Here is a 17,964-nt window from a genome sequence, read left to right on the forward strand (position 1 = left end):
TAGTTTGGGGCTGGTGGGCTTCGCTCGATCTTGGACGATACCTCCGGACGAAGTGCTTGAGTTTCCCCACAGGGATTCTAGCTATTGTTAAGTTGCTTTTTCTGTGTGTACCAGTTCTTGATTTTGTTTATATTTTTTTATGTCAATATAATATTTTATTTTTATCTAAAATAAAAATATTATATTAAATTTAAAATTATTAATTATATTAATAAAAAATTGTTATAATTTAATCTTTTTTAAGATATTTATTCATTAAATAAAAATAAATTATTATTGTAAAAAGTTTAATCTTTATAAAATATAAAATAATTTTAAATATTCAAACTTAATTAATTCAACTTAATTTAATTAATTTATGATCAAATTAAGTTAGATTAAATAAATAAAAATATTTACACAAACCTAATTCAACCCATTAAATTTTGATGATTAAATTATAAATTTAATCAAATTCAACACAAATGATCAGTTACTTTTCTGCACATATAATTAGAGGAATAAGCATTTCTCCAAAATTAATTGGAGAGTCTACCCGAAAAGGATAGTTGACGATTCTACCCTTTTGACAACTTCCACGAAAGTCCACACCAAAGTAAAACCGTGTGTGTCTCTGACCGAGTTTGTTCCTCTCTGTTGCTTAGTTGTCTTCAATGAATCTATGCCCTCTCCTTCTTGGAAAATCCCACCCCACATTCCTCTCTTCATCTTTATTATTATATATACAATCATGTTCCCTTCATCACCCTCATCACAATCTCATTCGTTAACACATCAATTTCTATCTCTCTTATACTCTCACTACTCTCTTTGCTCTTTCTTTTCTCCACTATGGCTGCACAAGAAAACAACTTCCAAGACTACTTGCCTGTGATGGCCAACAAGCTTGGTGGGGATGGCCTAATTGATGAACTGTGCAATGGGTTCGATCTTTTGAAGGATTCTGATAAAGGGGTCATCACTTTTGAGAGCCTCAAGAGGAATTCTTACTTGCTTGGTCTTCAGGGTCTCAGTGATGAGGATCTTCGCTCCATGGTTTTGGAAGGTGACTTTGATGGTGACGGTGCACTCAACCAGATGGAGTTCTGTGTCTTGATGTTCAGACTCAGCCCTGAATTGATGGAGGGCTCAAAGATGTGGCTTGAACAAGTCCTTCAACAAGAGCTTAAAGATTATTTCTAATTCTTGTAATTTTTTTCTCTTTCTCCCTTACTCTTTTAATTCATTTGTCATTTTGGGCAATTTCCCATATACTTATGTAAGAAAATTTAAAAAAAAATGAAATGGCAAAAGTGATTAATTTGATACTTCCTAGTTCCTTCACCCTGAATTCTCAACTTTAATTCAATTATTATGCACAAATGCTGGTTAACCTTTTTTTTTTTTTGCAATTTGTTTCCAATTTTTTTCTGTTGTAAATAATTGATGATTGGATCATGCAATTCTTATTCCTGCCTTGGACAAACTTCAATCTGAACTGGTTGTGATTTAGTCCAAATTGTCGGCAACCTAAAATAGGGTTCAACTCAATTGGCTTAGACATGCTAATAAATAAAGTGGAGAAGACTTGGAGTGAACCCAATTAAGGACCAAAATGCAAGTTTTTTTTTTTCCACTAGTCATTGCTCAATATTCATCTTTAGATGAAATATCGTTTTCAAAAACTATGGTTTAGAGGACTGAAAAGCTCGTGTGTGGACTCTGGCCGCTCAAATAGGCCCTTGGTTGACCTGTTGTTTGAGGACTTAGACTTAGTCCTGACATGCACTAAGCATATACGCATTTACCTGACAACCCTTTGCGTTTCTGGAAGGAACTCATGCTTTATCCTTCAAACATGAATGTAAGGAAGCATGGAGACAATGCTATGAGTCTAGGAAAAGAGGCAATCCCAGGATGTGTCCATTCATATTATATAACTATTTTCTATTTCGATTCATGCTTCTATTTGCCTAGGATGATAGCAGGGTGAGTTGGATTCTAATTTCGACTCATGCATCATGCTCAAACATTTGAGTTAGATTCCGTTAGTGACTACAAGTAAATAGTCTTTCTTATAGTTCAATTCTAATTTAAAATACTAATTCATATCCATTAGTTCATAATATCAACGATCCTGATAAAACTGTTACCGCAATTTAAAACCATACACACTTGCCATTGACAGAACATGAGGATTGAGGACTAACAAAATAGATACTCTTATATTCCTGTCTAAAACCTGTCAATGCCTGTACAAAAGAATTTGACACAAACTTCTAAAGGTGTGTTTGTATTCACATTTCTTTCTGTTTCGACGTAAATGCCTTTTGAGAGTGGGATTTCCATTAAATGTGCATTGGAAACTGGGAAATTAGAAAACCGAACACACTCTAAAAAGAAAAAGTTCTTACCACGCAAGATATTGTGGAAATTTTCAGCAGCCGTTATAGTCAGGTTTCATGTTTTTTAGCTAACACAGAAAGTCACAACACTGAAACCGTGAGTTCCATGGTGTAAGGCTCATTCTCCTCTTCACTTTTCAGATACAGAAAAAAAAAAAAAAAACCAAGATCTTGAAAACTACTTGTGGCAAGGCTTTGACTACCCTTCTGATACACTTTTACCAGGAATGAAGCTGGGTTGGGACTTATGAACTGGCCTCATGCGACGCGTATCAGCTTGGAAGAACTGGGATGATTCATCACCTGGGGATTTTACTTGGGGTATATCTCTTGAAGGATTTCCTCAAGTGATTATGTGGAAGGGATCAAAGGAGTTTTATCATGGCAGTCATTGGAGTGGTCTTGGATTCAGTGGTGCCCTGGAATTGAAGGCGAATCCAGTTTTCGAGTTCAAGTTTGTTTCCAACGAGGATGAGGTGTACTACACATACAGCCTCAGGAATGAGTCTTTGGTTTCAAGGATTGTTATGAACCAAACCATTTCCACTCGCCAAAGGTACATATGGATTGAGAAGGCTCAAAGTTGGAGGCTTTATGCATCTGTGCCTAGAGATAACTGTGACTTCTACAATCTTTGTGGATCAAATGGGAATCGTGTAATAGGTGATTCTCCTGTGTGCCACTGTTTAAGTGGGTTTAGACCGACCGGGGAACTGGGACATTATGGACTGGACTCAAGGGTGTTTTCTCACTGAAAAATGGAACTGTGAGGAAAGGAGGAAACATGGGTTTGCCAAACTTAGTGGCCTGAAAGCTCCAGATACTTCACATTCTTGGGTCAATGAGAGTATGAGTCTCAATGAGTGCAGGGAAAAAGGCTTGGAGAATTGCTCATGTAAAGCATATGCAAATTCAGATGTTAGAGGAGGAGGGAGTGGTTGTTTGATGAGGTTTGGTGATCTCTGGGATATAAGAGTTTTTGGGTGGTGGTCGGGATCTATATGTTAGAACTAAAATTTCAGAATCAGGTAAGGTCTTGACTTGATAACTCTGAAGTCATTGATTATGTATTGACTCATTCAGGATGCAAAATGATTTAGTTTTACTTTATTTGCTCTGCTTTGTCATAACTTCTTAGTAGTTCTCAATGAGTCATAACTGAGTCTGCTCCCTCATTTCTGTATAAAACATGAAGCTGTGATAGAAAAACATAGGTTGAAGGTGGTGGCAATAATCCTCATCGTTGCCTCAGTTCTCACAATCATTCTGGTTTTGTAAAATGTTGGCAAGAGAATGAAAAAGTGCAGAGGTAGCTTTCTTACTCTTGTATTCATTTCAAGGACTTGCCAGTGATATACATAATAAGAATATCAATTTTTTGTGTTTAGTGAATGTACTTATAATTTTACATATTGCTGTTATTATTATTTGGTGGCCCGGGTGTTAAAGCCATTACATGACATGTTCCCCCACCTTGACATATTTACAATCAAATCACAATGCACAGGTGTAGCTAGTCCAGCTCTTGTTAATAGTAATATGCAAGAGCCTTACCAGTCTAAACATCCATTCTCATATTTTCCTTCATTTTTTTTCGTCTTTTGGTGGTTGTAAATTTTAAGTTGATGCTACAAACAATATAGTGTAATTTGTTCTTGTGGTTTGTTGTCAATTGTCAATAACGAGCACAGCAAGAAGCATATATTCTCAATTCTATCAATGGACTAAAACCTCAAATGACTCGGCATTTTTCTAAAGAAAAAATTCTGTTAATGTGCCGGTGCTGTAAATTAATGGCATGTTATTATGTCTTTTAAGCATGTGAAACAGGTAACAACTTGATGGTAGAGAACAATGAAGAAAACGTGAAAGAAGACCTTGAACTTCCTTTAGTTGACCTTGCTGCAATTGTCAAAGCTACTGATGGCTTCTCAATTAACAATAAGCTGGGAGAAGGTGGATTTGGGGCTGTATACATGGTAATTATGCAGCATACTGCCTGATGAACATAAAAACTTGGAATTCATCTTATTAACAATATTTATAAGTTTGCATGTGTAAGAAATTACAGGGTACCCTAGACGATGGACATGAAATTGCTGTGAAGAGGCTCTCACAAAGTTCTGGACAAGGCTTTAATGAATTTAAGAATGAAGTCATATTGATTGCCAAACTTCAGAATCGGAACCTAGTCAAGTTTCTTGGTCGTTGCATTGAAGGAGAGGAGAAGATGGTTATATATGAATACATGCCTAACAAAAGCCTAGAATTCTTTATCTTTGGTTATGATCTCTTCACATCTTATGCAATTTAATTTCCATTTTCTTGTAGAATTTTCTAATGGCAAAATAGGCAAACGCAATAAAAAACTTAATAATAGAGAAATAGATAGTGAAAATAAATAAATTCTCCCAAACTTGCAAGAGAACTTGTGAGAAACACCAATAAAGTATAGAGCGCAAGATAAAAATTAAAAAAACAGAGACACAATTTGTTTAATGAGAAAAACCCCTAAATACAAGGATAAAAATCACGGGTCGTCCAGACCAAATAAATAACTCCACTGTAATCAATGAAGATACAAGATAACAAGTGCACTAAAATGTGCTACAAACAGTCAAATCAAAACAAACCTCTCATTGGTATAATAGAGACAAGAAGATAAAATTCCAAAATATAGAACAGATCATGCGCGTAGAACATGTTGTCTAAAAATAAGTTCAATCCAACGGTGAACGAATCCGCAGTTGCAATCTGAAAAAAACGCTCTCTAGTGGATATGCGAAAATCACAATGATTTTCCCTCTCCTTCTTTCTCTCTCAATGATTTGTGTTTTTTCCTCTCAAATGAGTCTCTCTCACTATATTTCACTCTCTAATATGATCCTTCTCCACTTAAATAAGTGAGATATATGGACATTCTCATTTAGACCTTTATTCCACATAGGAAGGAACCTAACAAAATCCAACATTTTCCTCCTCTATTTTCTCCTTCACATTACCCTTTTCTGTCTTTTTTTTCCGATTACTTCCATGTTTCCTGGGATTGAGTTAGCAATATTGTTAATTTAGCAGATCATGCAAAAGGGAACGTTTTAGATTGGCCTAAGCGCTTCAACATTATTTGTGGAATTGCACGAGGACTTCTGTATCTTCATCAAGATTCTAGGTTGAGGATAATACAGAGACCTTAAAGCAAGTAATGTCCTACTTGACCATGAGTTCAACCCAAATTATCAGACTTTTGCATGGCTAGAACTTTTTGGGGAGATCAGATCGAAGGAAACACAAGGAGGGTGGTAGGAACATAGTAAGTTAATATCACAACATAGTTTGCACTTTGTAATCTGCATCCACCACCACTCAATGATGATCTAAACCGTATTTTTACTGACTCTTTTCAGCGGTTATATGGCATCTGAATATGCCATTTATGGTCTATTCTCAGTGAAATCTGATGTCTTCAGCTTTGGTGTACTAATGCTGGAGATAGTAAGTGGAAAGAAGAATAGGGGATTTTCCCATTCAAACAACGGCATAAACCTTATTGGACAAGTAAGTGAAAACTGAAAAGGACACGTGTTTCATTTTACTTATTACAAGTAACAGAAAACCTTAGGTATAACAAATCCTTAACACGTTTTAGGGATGGAGATTTTGGAGAGAAAGCAGACCTCTGGACTTGATTGATTCATGCATGGAGAATTCATCGGTTCTATTGGAAGCATTGTGTTGCATCCATATTGGTCTTCTATGTGTCCAACAGAATCCTGAGGATAGACCAAGTATGTCAACTGTGGTAGTGATGTTGAGCAGTGAGAGTGCCTTGCCTCAACCTAAGGAGCCTCCTTTCTTTTTGAAGAATGACAAATTTTGTCTTGAAGCAGATTCCTCTACCAAGCACAAGTTTTCTTCCACCAATGATATAAGTGTTACCATGTTAGAGCCTCGGTAGAGGACCATTTAGTATTTACCTCACTACAACTAATAGATTCTGGAGCTTTAGCACTATACTATGATGCACATTATGGAATTTAGATGCAAAAATTGTCTGTCATTGGAGAAGTGTGTCAGTGCTTTGATTTCTGATATAATTAGACTATTAGTGAATCCGACTAAGCTTACTGATCAAATTCATCTGTTCCATTCATTTCTTTTTTCAATTACCTTAAGAAATATAAACTCCAAAGATCTTTGAAGAGAAGTGAGACTTTACCTTCTTTTTTTTTTCACTATCGTACATGTAAAGTTAAAGAAAGATGATCAAAATATCCCTAATACTCTTTCTCAAATTTATACGTGGGTTGGATGTTCAATATGGACATAGGAAGGCCTAATTCTCATGATTTTATAGGATCCATTCTTGGGCAGTTGATATTTACATCCACTTTATTAATAAATACACTCCATCCCCTTTTTTTAATAAATTTCCTGAAAACCCTTCTAATTTTTGGGGGGTCATTATAACATTTGTGCGGAGTATCCACCAATAAATCTCTTATTTCTATTATATTTTTTTCATCCATAAAATTTAAATCCAAAACCTTACTGAAAGGAATCGAGTCAATATCACATGTAACAACAATTTGTTCGTAAAATATCCTTCCTACTTTATTTAATTTTTTGTGAATTATACCCTTCCTATTTTATTCCTTATTTTAAAATTCATCTAGCTCGTTGGAAAGGTTCAAACTATACATCTCTGAAAACGTTCTTCTCACTCATAAAAACCTTCACCAATCTTTCATCATCCTCAATTCCTTTCTCGCTCTCACTATCCAACACAAATACCACCGTCTGTGTACGTAGATTCATATGATTTCATTTTGTATATATCAATTAGCAAAACTTTAAAAAAAATTGAGATTATTGGTGCGATTACATGTGTTGTGAGCAATAAGTTTATCAATGTGTTTCCAGGTATTTAATAAGCATGATGGAAGAACGGAAGTCCTTAAGAAAAGAAGAAAAAAGAAAATATTAGAATACCAACAAACACACTGCATATTTATTGCATCAAATTAGCATCATCAAAGCACACTGATCACAGGATGATGCTTCTATAGGGAAACAAATCTTAAGAGTGCACATAGCTAGGTACTTGCAGAACACACAGCACATAATAATTTATTTTTTACTGCGTACACAATCTCATTCTCAAGATGAATTGACTAAACAACAATGTTAGTCTGATAGGCAGTGTCCATAGCTAAATTTGGTACCCATAAAATGGCCTTGCTTCCAAGGAAATGACAAACAGTGTTAGTTCCAGGATCAACTCCCATAGTTTGATGAAGAATGTGACGATTCATGCCAGAAGTATCTGAGTGACAAACAGCAAGTGCCTGAGTTTTGGTTCCATCGCCAGCAACCAATGGAACCATGAAAGCTGTTGTTCCACGAACTTCATGGCAATAAAATGCCACCGTTCTGAAATTGAGCCTATGACACATCACTGCTTTGTCTCCAAGATTTTGCACTCCTTCCACTTTGTATAGCTCTTGCTTATTCACAAAGGAACTTGAAAGTACTTGAATGTTCTTTCCCAGCTTTGAAATTGCAAAACCGATTAATGTTTCCAAGGATTTTGCACAAAACTTGTGCTCTGCTCCATTAGGTTTTGTCTTGATGCATAGCTCATCAAAAGTATATCCTTCTTTATCAATGTCTTTAATTTTCAAGCCCTTTAACCATGTCAATATTGTAAAAGGTTGTGTAAAGGGACTTTTGCTGAATTGTACATTCATTGTTTTGCCAGGATGAAGGTCTTGTTCATAGAAGAAGGTTTTTGGGTACTGCGTATCATCAATTTGCATGGGGAGATTATCAATTTCAACACCTGTATCATAATAATTAAAAATGTCAAGTTTTCTTCTCGTCGTTGCTACTTCACAACAAAAACCAAGTCTAACCTTCTAACTCGCTAATGCATGTAGGAGGATAAGAACACATAAACATGTTTGGAAAATGATAAATAACAATCCTAGTAATGTATAAGTACTCTAAAATATAAATATACTCCATAATAATATATTATATTATATATCAAAATATTTTTCTACTCATAAATACACACAAATATTAATACTAAACATTACATGTTAATAGAATCTAAATTTTTTGTGGGAATTCAATTTTTTACTTTTAATATTTGAATAACTTGAAATTTAAGTCCTTCAAAAAAAAGTTGAAATTAAGAATTTAAGGGGTTTCTAACAAGCTGAGAAGATAAAGATTGGAGCATTAATACCAAAGAAATTAAAAAAAATCTCATATTAAAATTGTTTGGATTATTTTTTTTTTTTTTTTGCCCTCTTCAATCATATACTCAGAGTTGTTGACCCTCCAAATTAAACCACCCATCAGGGCCAGATAGACAAGAGTTAATCATCTAGAGTTGATAATTCATCAAGATGCAACCAATTAACCTTCACGGCCATGCTTTAGAAGCTCTCGCAATGCACTGGGAATGGAAGTGTTTGGCCAAACAGCATGCCAAAAATCTTCGTCTGGTATTGATGATTGGGCATGGCTTTCTCTTGCAAGACCAAGCTGCCACAACATATATATATATATATATATATATATATATATATACATTCACATATTAGTCTCATGTCTTAAACAATATCATTGTATTGGCAAATGGAAACACATAGAGATAGAGTCCCATTCAGTGGCAAAGGATGACAAAAAAATTTGGAGCCAAAATAATTAAGTTTATAGCATATAAAATAAATGTAATGATTTTGATAATATACCTCTAATGTATAACTTTAAACATTTCATTATATTATTCAGATATTAATTTTAATTGTTTTTTATGATATTAAAATGTCTTTCTGTAATTTTATTAGCAACAATCTTCGGGTATTTTTTATGATTTGTACAGCATTGTCTTTTTTTTTGGGGTACAATGTACAACCTTGTCTGCTACTGAATAAAAAAATGTAAAATTTATTTCTTAATTATTTTTATGATAAAATTGTAAGATTCATAAAAAAAATTACTGAAAACAATTAAAATCAAGATAATTTTTATTATGTAGTTTAAAATATTAAAAGTTCTAATTAAAAATATATATATAGAGAGTAGACCAGAGAAGATAAACAATTTGAGACAGAGGAAGATCCAAAAAGACTATAAGAGAGGTTATAAAAAAGGATCTCGAACTTAATGATTTGGATAGAAGTATGGTACTTGATAGAACATTATGGCGGAAGTTGATCCATGTAGTCGACCCACCTAGTGGGATAAGGCGTGGTTGTTGTTGTTATATATATATATAAACACTTGCCCACCGACTAATGTTGATTATTACACCTGTTGTTTAAGTTTATGAACACGTAATTAAGAAAAAGTAGTTAGAGTTGATAAGAGCATGAATATTGAAAATGAAAGGCTTCACAGCCCTAATTAATACTTACAGCGAAAAGAACAGAAATGGAGAACAGTAAGCAACGGAGTTCCATTCTTGCAATCAATGAGGGATAGCTGAAAATTTGTGATCCGAACTCCTGCGAGGATGATGTCATATATAGTGACTAGGTTTGGATTGTTTACTATTGAAAAAGATTCGACTAAATGAGTGGACGTTGAGAAGACTTCATTTTTTTTTATTTTATGTTTTTGAAAAAAGACGAATCTAAAAGACTAAATTTCATATAAAATTTACCTTAAATTCTAGGATTTTTAAATATGGATCTCTTTATCACTTTTTCGAGTTGAAAAAGAAAAGATAAAAATAAGAAAAATAAAAATAGTTATAAATATTATATAGACAAATTAAATTGTAAAATTGAAAAAAATTATTTTTCTATATACATTTTTTTAAAAAAAGTGGGAAACAATAAATTTTACATTAATTAGGTGTTTTCTTCATTACTAGTTTTTATCTAGTTGTACGGATTATTTATTTAAATTAAAAATATACTTTAGTAATTATTGGTATTCATTTTTAAATATTTATTATATGTAAAATATAGAAATTTTAATTGTAATAATTTTAAAATGTATAATATATTTTTCTATTTTAAAAATATTTCTTTTATTATTTTTAATATGAGTTTTAAAATAATCCTTTAAGATAATAAGAAGAGTCAATTGTATATATTAGTCAACAAAACTACAAAACGTCGGCCAGGTTTTTGGATGAGCCCGAAACCGAAAGAGAAAACTTTTTTTTTCTTTTTAATTAAACATGAAATGTGGCCAAGGGGTACACAAAGATCACTAAAGAGATAATGGACACAATATTTTGGAGAGGATGCAGACTCGTTTAAACACAAGGAATTAAGGTTTTTTTAAAAAAAAATAATTATATCATTTCATTATTCATGATGTGTGAAAGTAAAGTTTTCAATGTTTTCTTTTCTTTTTCATGTTGGAGATACATTTCATATAGATAATTAATTAGCATCTGTTTTCAGTTAGTTTTTAATTTTTTATTGACTAAAATATTGGTTTGAGTGTTGGATAAAAATAATTTTTTTTTAATAATTTCTAATATTTTTTGAAATGTTATTTAAAATAATATTTTTTGAAATGTTAGTTTTTATCTTCTAATTTTATATATTTTATTTTAATTTTATCCTCAAAATATTTATTTATTTTTCTTGTTATGTTTTTTAAAGAAATTATAATTTTATTTTTTTTATTTTATATTTTTTGACTATTTCAACAAATAATTTTATCGAACACTTATAATATAATAAGTTATCTTTTTAACTTTTAGTTAATTTTATCAAACAAAACCTTAAAATATTTTCCTTTACTAACTACATACTTAATTAGAGCATCTCCAATAATATTTAAGTAAGTAACGTAATTTATGTCCTATCAATCTTAAATAACTCAAATAATTTTCTCTCTAATAAGTATTTCTATTAATAAGTTGTTTAACTCACAAATATTTTATTTCGCTCTCTTATATTTAATACAAAGATAAACAACTTATAAACAATAATTGCTTATATAAGTAACTCTTTCCAATTTTTAAACAATTCAAAATTATAAATAATACTAAAATGATATTTTTTTAAGAAACTCCCATTATAGATATTCTTGTGGATTAATTTGTCCAGGATTTTATTTGAATATTTAACTTGAATTTGAGTCCTAAATATACCATTAAATTAAATACTCTAAGAGAATTTGTGATTCATATAGTCCTACACATATATTGTTTTAAAAAAAGACATATTTTCCTCTCAATAATCTGAATTAGTGAGCCGGTTTTCCATTATGGGTAACAAATAGGGTGAATTTCCATACTAAGAGCACTGTCCATGATTTCCATTCTATTTTTGACATATTTTAAAATTAAAACATAGTAGAGTGGTTAAAAAGAATTGTATTTTGATTTAACTCAAAACAATGAATGGAAATAAGGAACACAATACAAAATATAATACGTGTAGTATTTTATTTTGTTCTATTCCGTCATTTAACCCCAACTTTCAGTCAATTGTATTATTATTATTATATATTATATCTCAAACCATAAACTCTTAATACTATGCTAAGTCCTTTTCTAGTAAACAGTTTTTTTTTTAAATGCATAACATATTATCTTAAATATTGAATATGTGGTTAACCAATCAGTATGGAAAGAAAATGAATTAAGATCAAAGTTTTAATTTTTATTTTTTGTTGAAAATATTATACTCACATAAATCATGAGACTAATCCTTGAAACATACATATCATCAAAATATATTTTATCTCTTTCAATAAAATATTCTCCATACTTACAACTAGAGAATTAAATTCTTATCAACATATTTAATTTATCTTTAAACAAACACATCCAGAGGAAGGTAGGAGAGTAGGAAACTGAACAAAATAATTTTAAATTTTAACAAGTGAAAAAGGATAAGAACCATAACTGGTAATGTATCTTAGTCCCGGTGATTCAATATTTAATCATTAAATCAATTATCATGATTTGTTTACCCACCTAGACCATATGAGGTCCTTGTACATGGTAGCTTGTGTCTAAAATTATTTAGACCACAAATTGGGACCCACAATTTTCAACACATGAGGCAACTCTGTTTACAGTTACCACACACTCATTTAGCTAAAAATAAAAACTGTTACCACACTCAAGTGTCGGTGTGTCACTATTAGAAAAATTGATGAGAGGGACAATGATTAACATTGTTATGTCGTTCGTTGGACATGTACTTGCCAAATGAGTGGTCACTTTTTGTAGACCGCTATTTTTCTTTTTGGTTCTCAGGGGCATAGAAATTATTTTTCATTTTTGTAATATGTTTATTTTTTTTTAAAAAAAATTTACACATTATGCTTACTCATTTCATACTAAAAATCTAGATTAACATAAAATTAAATAGTTGTTTGTATTTTGACATTAATTAAAAAAAATTCTATTTGGAGAAAGAAGTAACATATTTTCTTAGTCTAACCTATAGCATGGAGATACTTATTTAGTTGATTGAAAAATACATGTTTAATTAAGTTTTTTATACTTAAAATATAATGTTTTTAAAAAATTATTTAATATTTATTTTTTTCTTTAGATATCTGAAAAAAATTTACATTTCATGCATATGCTAAATAATGACATTATACATAAAATGTTACGTTATCACGTTTTTTTATCAAACAGGTCATCATCTTGTTAGTCTCAAAAATTATTTTTCCTTCAAAATAGTCTTAGTCACCACTCTTTGATTGTGTTGTCTTCTCCAACCACCTTCAACAACAACATAACAATAATAATGACTTTTCCAGAGTCACCGAATCTCATCGCCAACCTATTAAATTACCCTCTTTTCTTTCTCCTCTTTCCCGCATCGCATGATATGGGTGGAGAGCTCAAAGCTTCCCAAGGCAACAAATTGCCCAATTAAAACTCAATTTCGTGCAATTTTTCTGGTATCTATGCTGATATATATACACTTGAAACCTACACTTTTTTTAAAAAAGAAAAAACTTCAAACTTTCACTCTAGCGAACATCCAACATTCTCTACTTCCACTCGTTTCCTTCTTCAACCCTTTCTTTTCTGCCTATCAAACACACAGGTGTCGTACTCCTTTACTTTAGTTTTATAACTAAAAACCGATGAGTTGGTGCTAAACTTCATTGTATGTTTAACATGAATAGTAGAGAGATAAAGATGAGAAGTGAGCTACACTTTTGGGAAAAGAAATTGCAGTGTGGCAATAGTGTATATTTTTTTTATTTGGAAAATAATCCATAGAAAGTTAGGTATTAATTGACTTTTTTAGAGAAAAAATATTAATTGAATTAGAGATCGAAAGAAAAAATGGGAGAAGAAAGAGAAAAATATATGAATGATTTGTAATATTATGATGTAATAGAAAAAGTACAATGAAAAAATTATAGGTATCAATTAAATATTTAATATAAAAGAATATCTATATGCTATATAATAATTAACATAAAATTAACTATTTTCTTATATTTTACATCAACTATGCATGTCTTAGTTAGAAAATTTTTATTTTAAGAAGTAAACATATATATTTTCCTCATCATGGAGACATGTGTTTCTTTGATGGAGGAGATATCTGTGGACCAAAAGAATAAACTCTTTTTATTGACAATCTATCTATGGAAAAAATACATAGGCTCCTTTGGATAAGGTATGACATTCTCATTAGTATTACTTAACATTACAACCACATAAGTCATGTCAAGTCTATCATGGGGAATGATAATAATTGGACACAAAAAAAAACACAACGTACATTACCAGCTATGGTTCTTATCCTTTTTCACTTGTTAAAATTTAAAATTATTTTGTTAATTTTTTTCAGATATCTAAGGAAAAAAAATAAATATTAAATAATTTATTAAATCTTTCAGAGTCACATGTTCTTCTGGTATCCAGCCAGCCTTAAATAATGGAGTTTCGTCAGCTAGGTTTTCTTTCAGCTCTTTTCCTAGTAAGCTTGTATCTTTCTTTAATTAATTAGTTGAATGCTTTTTGCTTAGAAATGTTTTAAGTTCAAAGAAATTAAAAAAACACTTCTTTTTAAAAGCTCTTGCTTAATGGATTATTTCTTTAATGCTACTATGAGTTATATAGACCAAACACAGTTTAATAAAGAGTGAGGCTTCTTATAGCATTATTTATCTCAAACTTTCTTCCATCATGCATGTGCATGCTTAAAATATTGCAATATACAGGACTACAATGTTTTATAGGATAATTGACTCTTTCAAATTGAAAGAATTAGATTAAAAATGAAAAAAAAATTCTTTCATTATATATTATATTTTGATCGTTTGGCAAGTGTACCAAAATGTCTAAGTAGTAAAGACTCAGAAGTCTGAGTGTCGGTTTTCACATGAACTTTGTTTTGTACTTGTATTGGATAATTTTTAATTTATAAAAATAAAAGATGAGATGAGGTAAAAGATAAGCTAAAAGAAACAGTAACTAGAATGATAGATATTAATAAGAGATAAAATATATAATAAGAAATTCAATGGGATGAAAATATTAGAACCTAACATGTCCTGTTTGCCTAAAATGTATTATTTTAGATTCTTCTCTATCAATTAGGTGAATTTTTCCTATACACATCTATTAGAATATTTGTCATTGATGTCTCATAATGACAAAACTATCTTATCTATCTATCTTTCAAATGTCTTTACAAAGATTCAATAGATAAAATGCATGAAGTTCTAATTCTAGACGTTTGCTTTGATGCATGAGTATAATACAATCACTATATATCTAGCAATGATTTTATTAAGATATGCATTCTTTTAGTTCTATTAGAAATTAACCTCTGTCGATACATGTAAGACCTTCTTTGTATTTCTATTAAGGATTACCCTTTATCGAACACTTAATCCCTAAAAATGATACAAGGATGAATGATATATGAAATTAAAATAAGAAAGGATAATAAGAAAGAAAATACATGTTTGCATTCATAGATATGAAATATACAATACATCTTTTGGTTTGTTAGGCCTGTCAGACTCTAACTAAGGATTTAGTCTCTTATAGCCATAACAACTCTTACACTTGAAAAGGGATATATAAACTTATGGAGGATAAAGGATGGAAAAGAGGATAAAAAATAATGGAAGAGAAGAAAGAATTTCCTAAGAAAGAGTTCTCAGGCTTTAAGTGTGTATTAGAGTGTTCTGAATCTTGGTATGTCTTTTCTCTTTGGTTTGATCCTCTTTCTATGGTTGCTGGAGTGGACTTGGATCTGCATACTCACACTAAGCCTCCAGTGCTTGCTTAGCGTGGATACCTGTATTCGTGCTAAGCCTGCGTTGTTCGCTTAGCGCAGGTGCCTATATTCGAGCTTAGTACGCCTCTTTTCACTTAGCGCTAATGCATGTTTTCACATTGTGCGTCTTGGACTGGGCCTGATGCCAAAATCTTCCTTTTCATATTTTTGCTATTTTCTGTATTTTTTTTTACTTTTAATCCCTCATTTTCATATCTGCACGCCATAAATAAGTAAAATATTAATTCTTGACAATTAAGTATAAATAACTGCTAAATAAATATTTTTAAGATTATTTTCATTATCAAAAACAACTTATATTTAACAATTATTATTATACAATTAAAAAAAATAAGTTCTCTGTCATTTATAACTTACAAGTATATAATTTTACTAGAATACTCATTATTATTTATTTTTCTATCTAAAATGAATTCCCCCAAATTACTTTAGAGGAAAAAATATGTTTTGACTAAAATATTTTTTTTTTCTCATAAATATCAAAATATTTAAAATTTATCTTTATAAAATTTTTGATATATTTTTTATGTGACTTTTTAACCCAGCCTAGGTTTGAAAAATCCTAACCTTTTGATGACTTTGCAAACAAGTTGGTCCATTAGTGACATGTGTTCAGACCATAACCCTCACCTTTTCCAAACTCCGTACCCTAAACCAACCCTATCTCTCTCTCTTCAATGCTGACGACTTTTGGGTCGCAGATCTAAGGGAGAGAGGAAACGCCGATGGGTGGGAGTGTCAACCCAAGAGTTCTTTTCCCCGCACAGATATGGTTCTCTTATGGGTGAGTGCATGGATCCTGAATTTTCTCTTAAGCACGCTCTCGATCTCTTATTTTCGCTTTCAACGTTGAAGAATAGAACCCTACGTCTCGTCAAGTGGCACCCTCGTTAAGGGGCGGAAGCAGAAGAGTCTGGAGGCGACAGCGAGGCTGCCGACAATGATGTTGTTTTTGAAGTGTAAGTTGTGGCCGCTAAAGCTAAAGAGTCATCGACGAGAATCATGCCATTTGTTTTGCTACTTATGAATTATTTTTGCCTTTTAATCGAATTTTGGGTCTTACGTGTTGTTGTTGCATACTCATCAAAGCGTGTCTTTCTTCCTCTTCTTTTTCTCGTGGATCACCCACTACAAGTCTGCAAGTAAACTTGTTTCAAATCCATGCAGGCCAATTGTTCCAAGATTTGCCTTAGACAAATGTTGTTTCATGGAACGTGTTGATTTTAGAATATTCATAAAATGGGCACTTCAACTATTTGATGCCAATGTCCATGATTGAGAATTTTGGAGGAATGCCATGATGGGTGCCTATAGCCAAAATGGGTTTGATGGTGACTATTATGGGTGGCCCTAGGTGGTGGCTCTTATGGGTTTGAGAGAAAGATATTTTTTGTAAAAAAATTCTACAATTTGTGGTGATTAAAAATCACCACAATGATTTGATTTTTTTTTTTATTTATGGTGGCTTTAACTCCTATAAATTGTATTTTAAAATTTAAATTAAAAAAAATGTTGCATAAGTTTAAATTAAATTTGTTTTAACTCTCAATTAAAAATAAAATATTTTAATTTTGTGAAGACAATAAATATATCAAAAAATTTACACAATAAATTTTAAACATTTTAATATTTATCAGAAAAAAACATATTTTAAGTTATATTTTTTTCATTTGCTAATATATATATATAAAGAGTTATGAAAATAACATGATTCTTGATATCTTGACAGAACTGAATTAATACTACTTTATGTTTGCACTCTGCTAGTGGCTCAGCAAAGGATTTGAAAGTGTAGGCAATCCTTTAGTGCGGTCTATGGCAAGTATGCAATGATGGTTTTCTCAATCAAGAATGTTGTGAAATTTAGGATTTCTAGTCAATTTACATACCATTCAGAACATTGTTTCTCTTTCTTTTCTTGAAAAGGAAAAAATAAAATTCATTTCATAAACTAGCTACATTTACACAGATTTTTGCAGATGACCTCATTTCGCACAGTGAATCTATTGCATCATCTATCTTTTTCACCGATTCTTTCTTTGATGTCAGCTTATCAACAAGTATTCATAAAACATTGTTCTGTTAATTGACATTGTCTGTTGAAGAAAGATCATTTATCTATCTAACAAGTCAATTTAATTTTCACTTTAGGTAACTAAACGGTATTATCATCATCTAACAAAATGTAAATGTTATCAGCACTCAGCATGAATACACGAGCAATCTACCTTCTAAAGTTGTCCTCCTTCTGTACATATAATAACAGCAACCAATGATCACCCCAGAAATTAATCTGCTGTTACTTCAAG

At 31.3% G+C, this 17,964-nt stretch overlaps 3 protein-coding genes and 1 pseudogene across 4 annotated transcripts; 3 read left to right on the forward strand and 1 right to left on the reverse strand.

Moving 5' to 3' along the window:
• The first annotated feature begins 747 nt into the window (after positions 1 to 747).
• LOC100306396 (calcium-binding protein PBP1-like protein) lies at positions 748 to 1,323 on the forward strand. The gene has a single exon (NM_001251266.2). The coding sequence runs from the start codon at positions 832 to 834 to the stop codon at positions 1,180 to 1,182; it is 351 nt and encodes a 116-aa protein (NP_001238195.1). The 5' UTR covers positions 748 to 831; the 3' UTR covers positions 1,183 to 1,323.
• Positions 1,324 to 2,644: 1,321 nt separating this feature from the next.
• Positions 2,645 to 3,811, forward strand: LOC106794291 (G-type lectin S-receptor-like serine/threonine-protein kinase At4g27290). The gene has a single exon (XM_041008418.1). The coding sequence runs from the start codon at positions 2,645 to 2,647 to the stop codon at positions 3,137 to 3,139; it is 495 nt and encodes a 164-aa protein (XP_040864352.1). The 3' UTR covers positions 3,140 to 3,811.
• On the forward strand, positions 3,581 to 6,441 carry LOC100777101 (G-type lectin S-receptor-like serine/threonine-protein kinase SD1-1; annotated as a pseudogene).
• A 929-nt stretch (positions 6,442 to 7,370) lies between these two features.
• LOC100796590 (unknown seed protein USP) lies at positions 7,371 to 9,934 on the reverse strand. Of its 2 annotated transcripts, XM_014765938.3 has the most exons (4): positions 9,812 to 9,918; positions 9,585 to 9,707; positions 8,813 to 8,936; positions 7,371 to 8,223 (listed from the first exon to the last, which is right to left on the reverse strand). In XM_014765938.3, exons 2-4 carry the CDS (start codon positions 9,594 to 9,596, stop codon positions 7,556 to 7,558), a joined length of 804 nt encoding a protein of 267 aa, XP_014621424.1. In that variant the 5' UTR covers positions 9,597 to 9,707; positions 9,812 to 9,918; the 3' UTR covers positions 7,371 to 7,555. The 2 variants fall into 2 exon arrangements, with proteins under 2 accessions (XP_014621424.1, XP_003543278.2); XM_003543230.5 differs by lacking the exon at positions 9,585 to 9,707 and having other exon boundaries at positions 9,812 to 9,934.
• Between the last annotated feature and the right edge of the window lie 8,030 nt (positions 9,935 to 17,964).

Source organism: Glycine max, chromosome 13 (assembly GCF_000004515.6).
Source record: "Glycine max cultivar Williams 82 chromosome 13, Glycine_max_v4.0, whole genome shotgun sequence".
Classification (NCBI taxonomy): domain Eukaryota; kingdom Viridiplantae; phylum Streptophyta; class Magnoliopsida; order Fabales; family Fabaceae; genus Glycine; species Glycine max.

Coding starts and splice junctions, on each gene's coding strand:
- LOC100306396 (NM_001251266.2), top strand. CDS start 832: ATGGCTGCACAAGAAAACAACTTCCAAGACTACTTGCCTGTGATGGCC.
- LOC106794291 (XM_041008418.1), top strand. CDS start 2,645: ATGCGACGCGTATCAGCTTGGAAGAACTGGGATGATTCATCACCTGGG.
- LOC100796590 (XM_003543230.5), bottom strand. CDS start 9,919: ATGACATCATCCTCGCAGGAGTTCGGATCACAAATTTTCAGCTATCCC. Junction 8,937..9,811: donor CCATTTCTGTTCTTTTCGCT/GTAAGTATTAAT, acceptor ATGTTGTGGCAG/CTTGGTCTTGCAAGAGAAAG. Junction 8,224..8,812: donor TCTAAAGCATGGCCGTGAAG/GTTAATTGGTTG, acceptor ATTATGATACAG/GTGTTGAAATTGATAATCTC.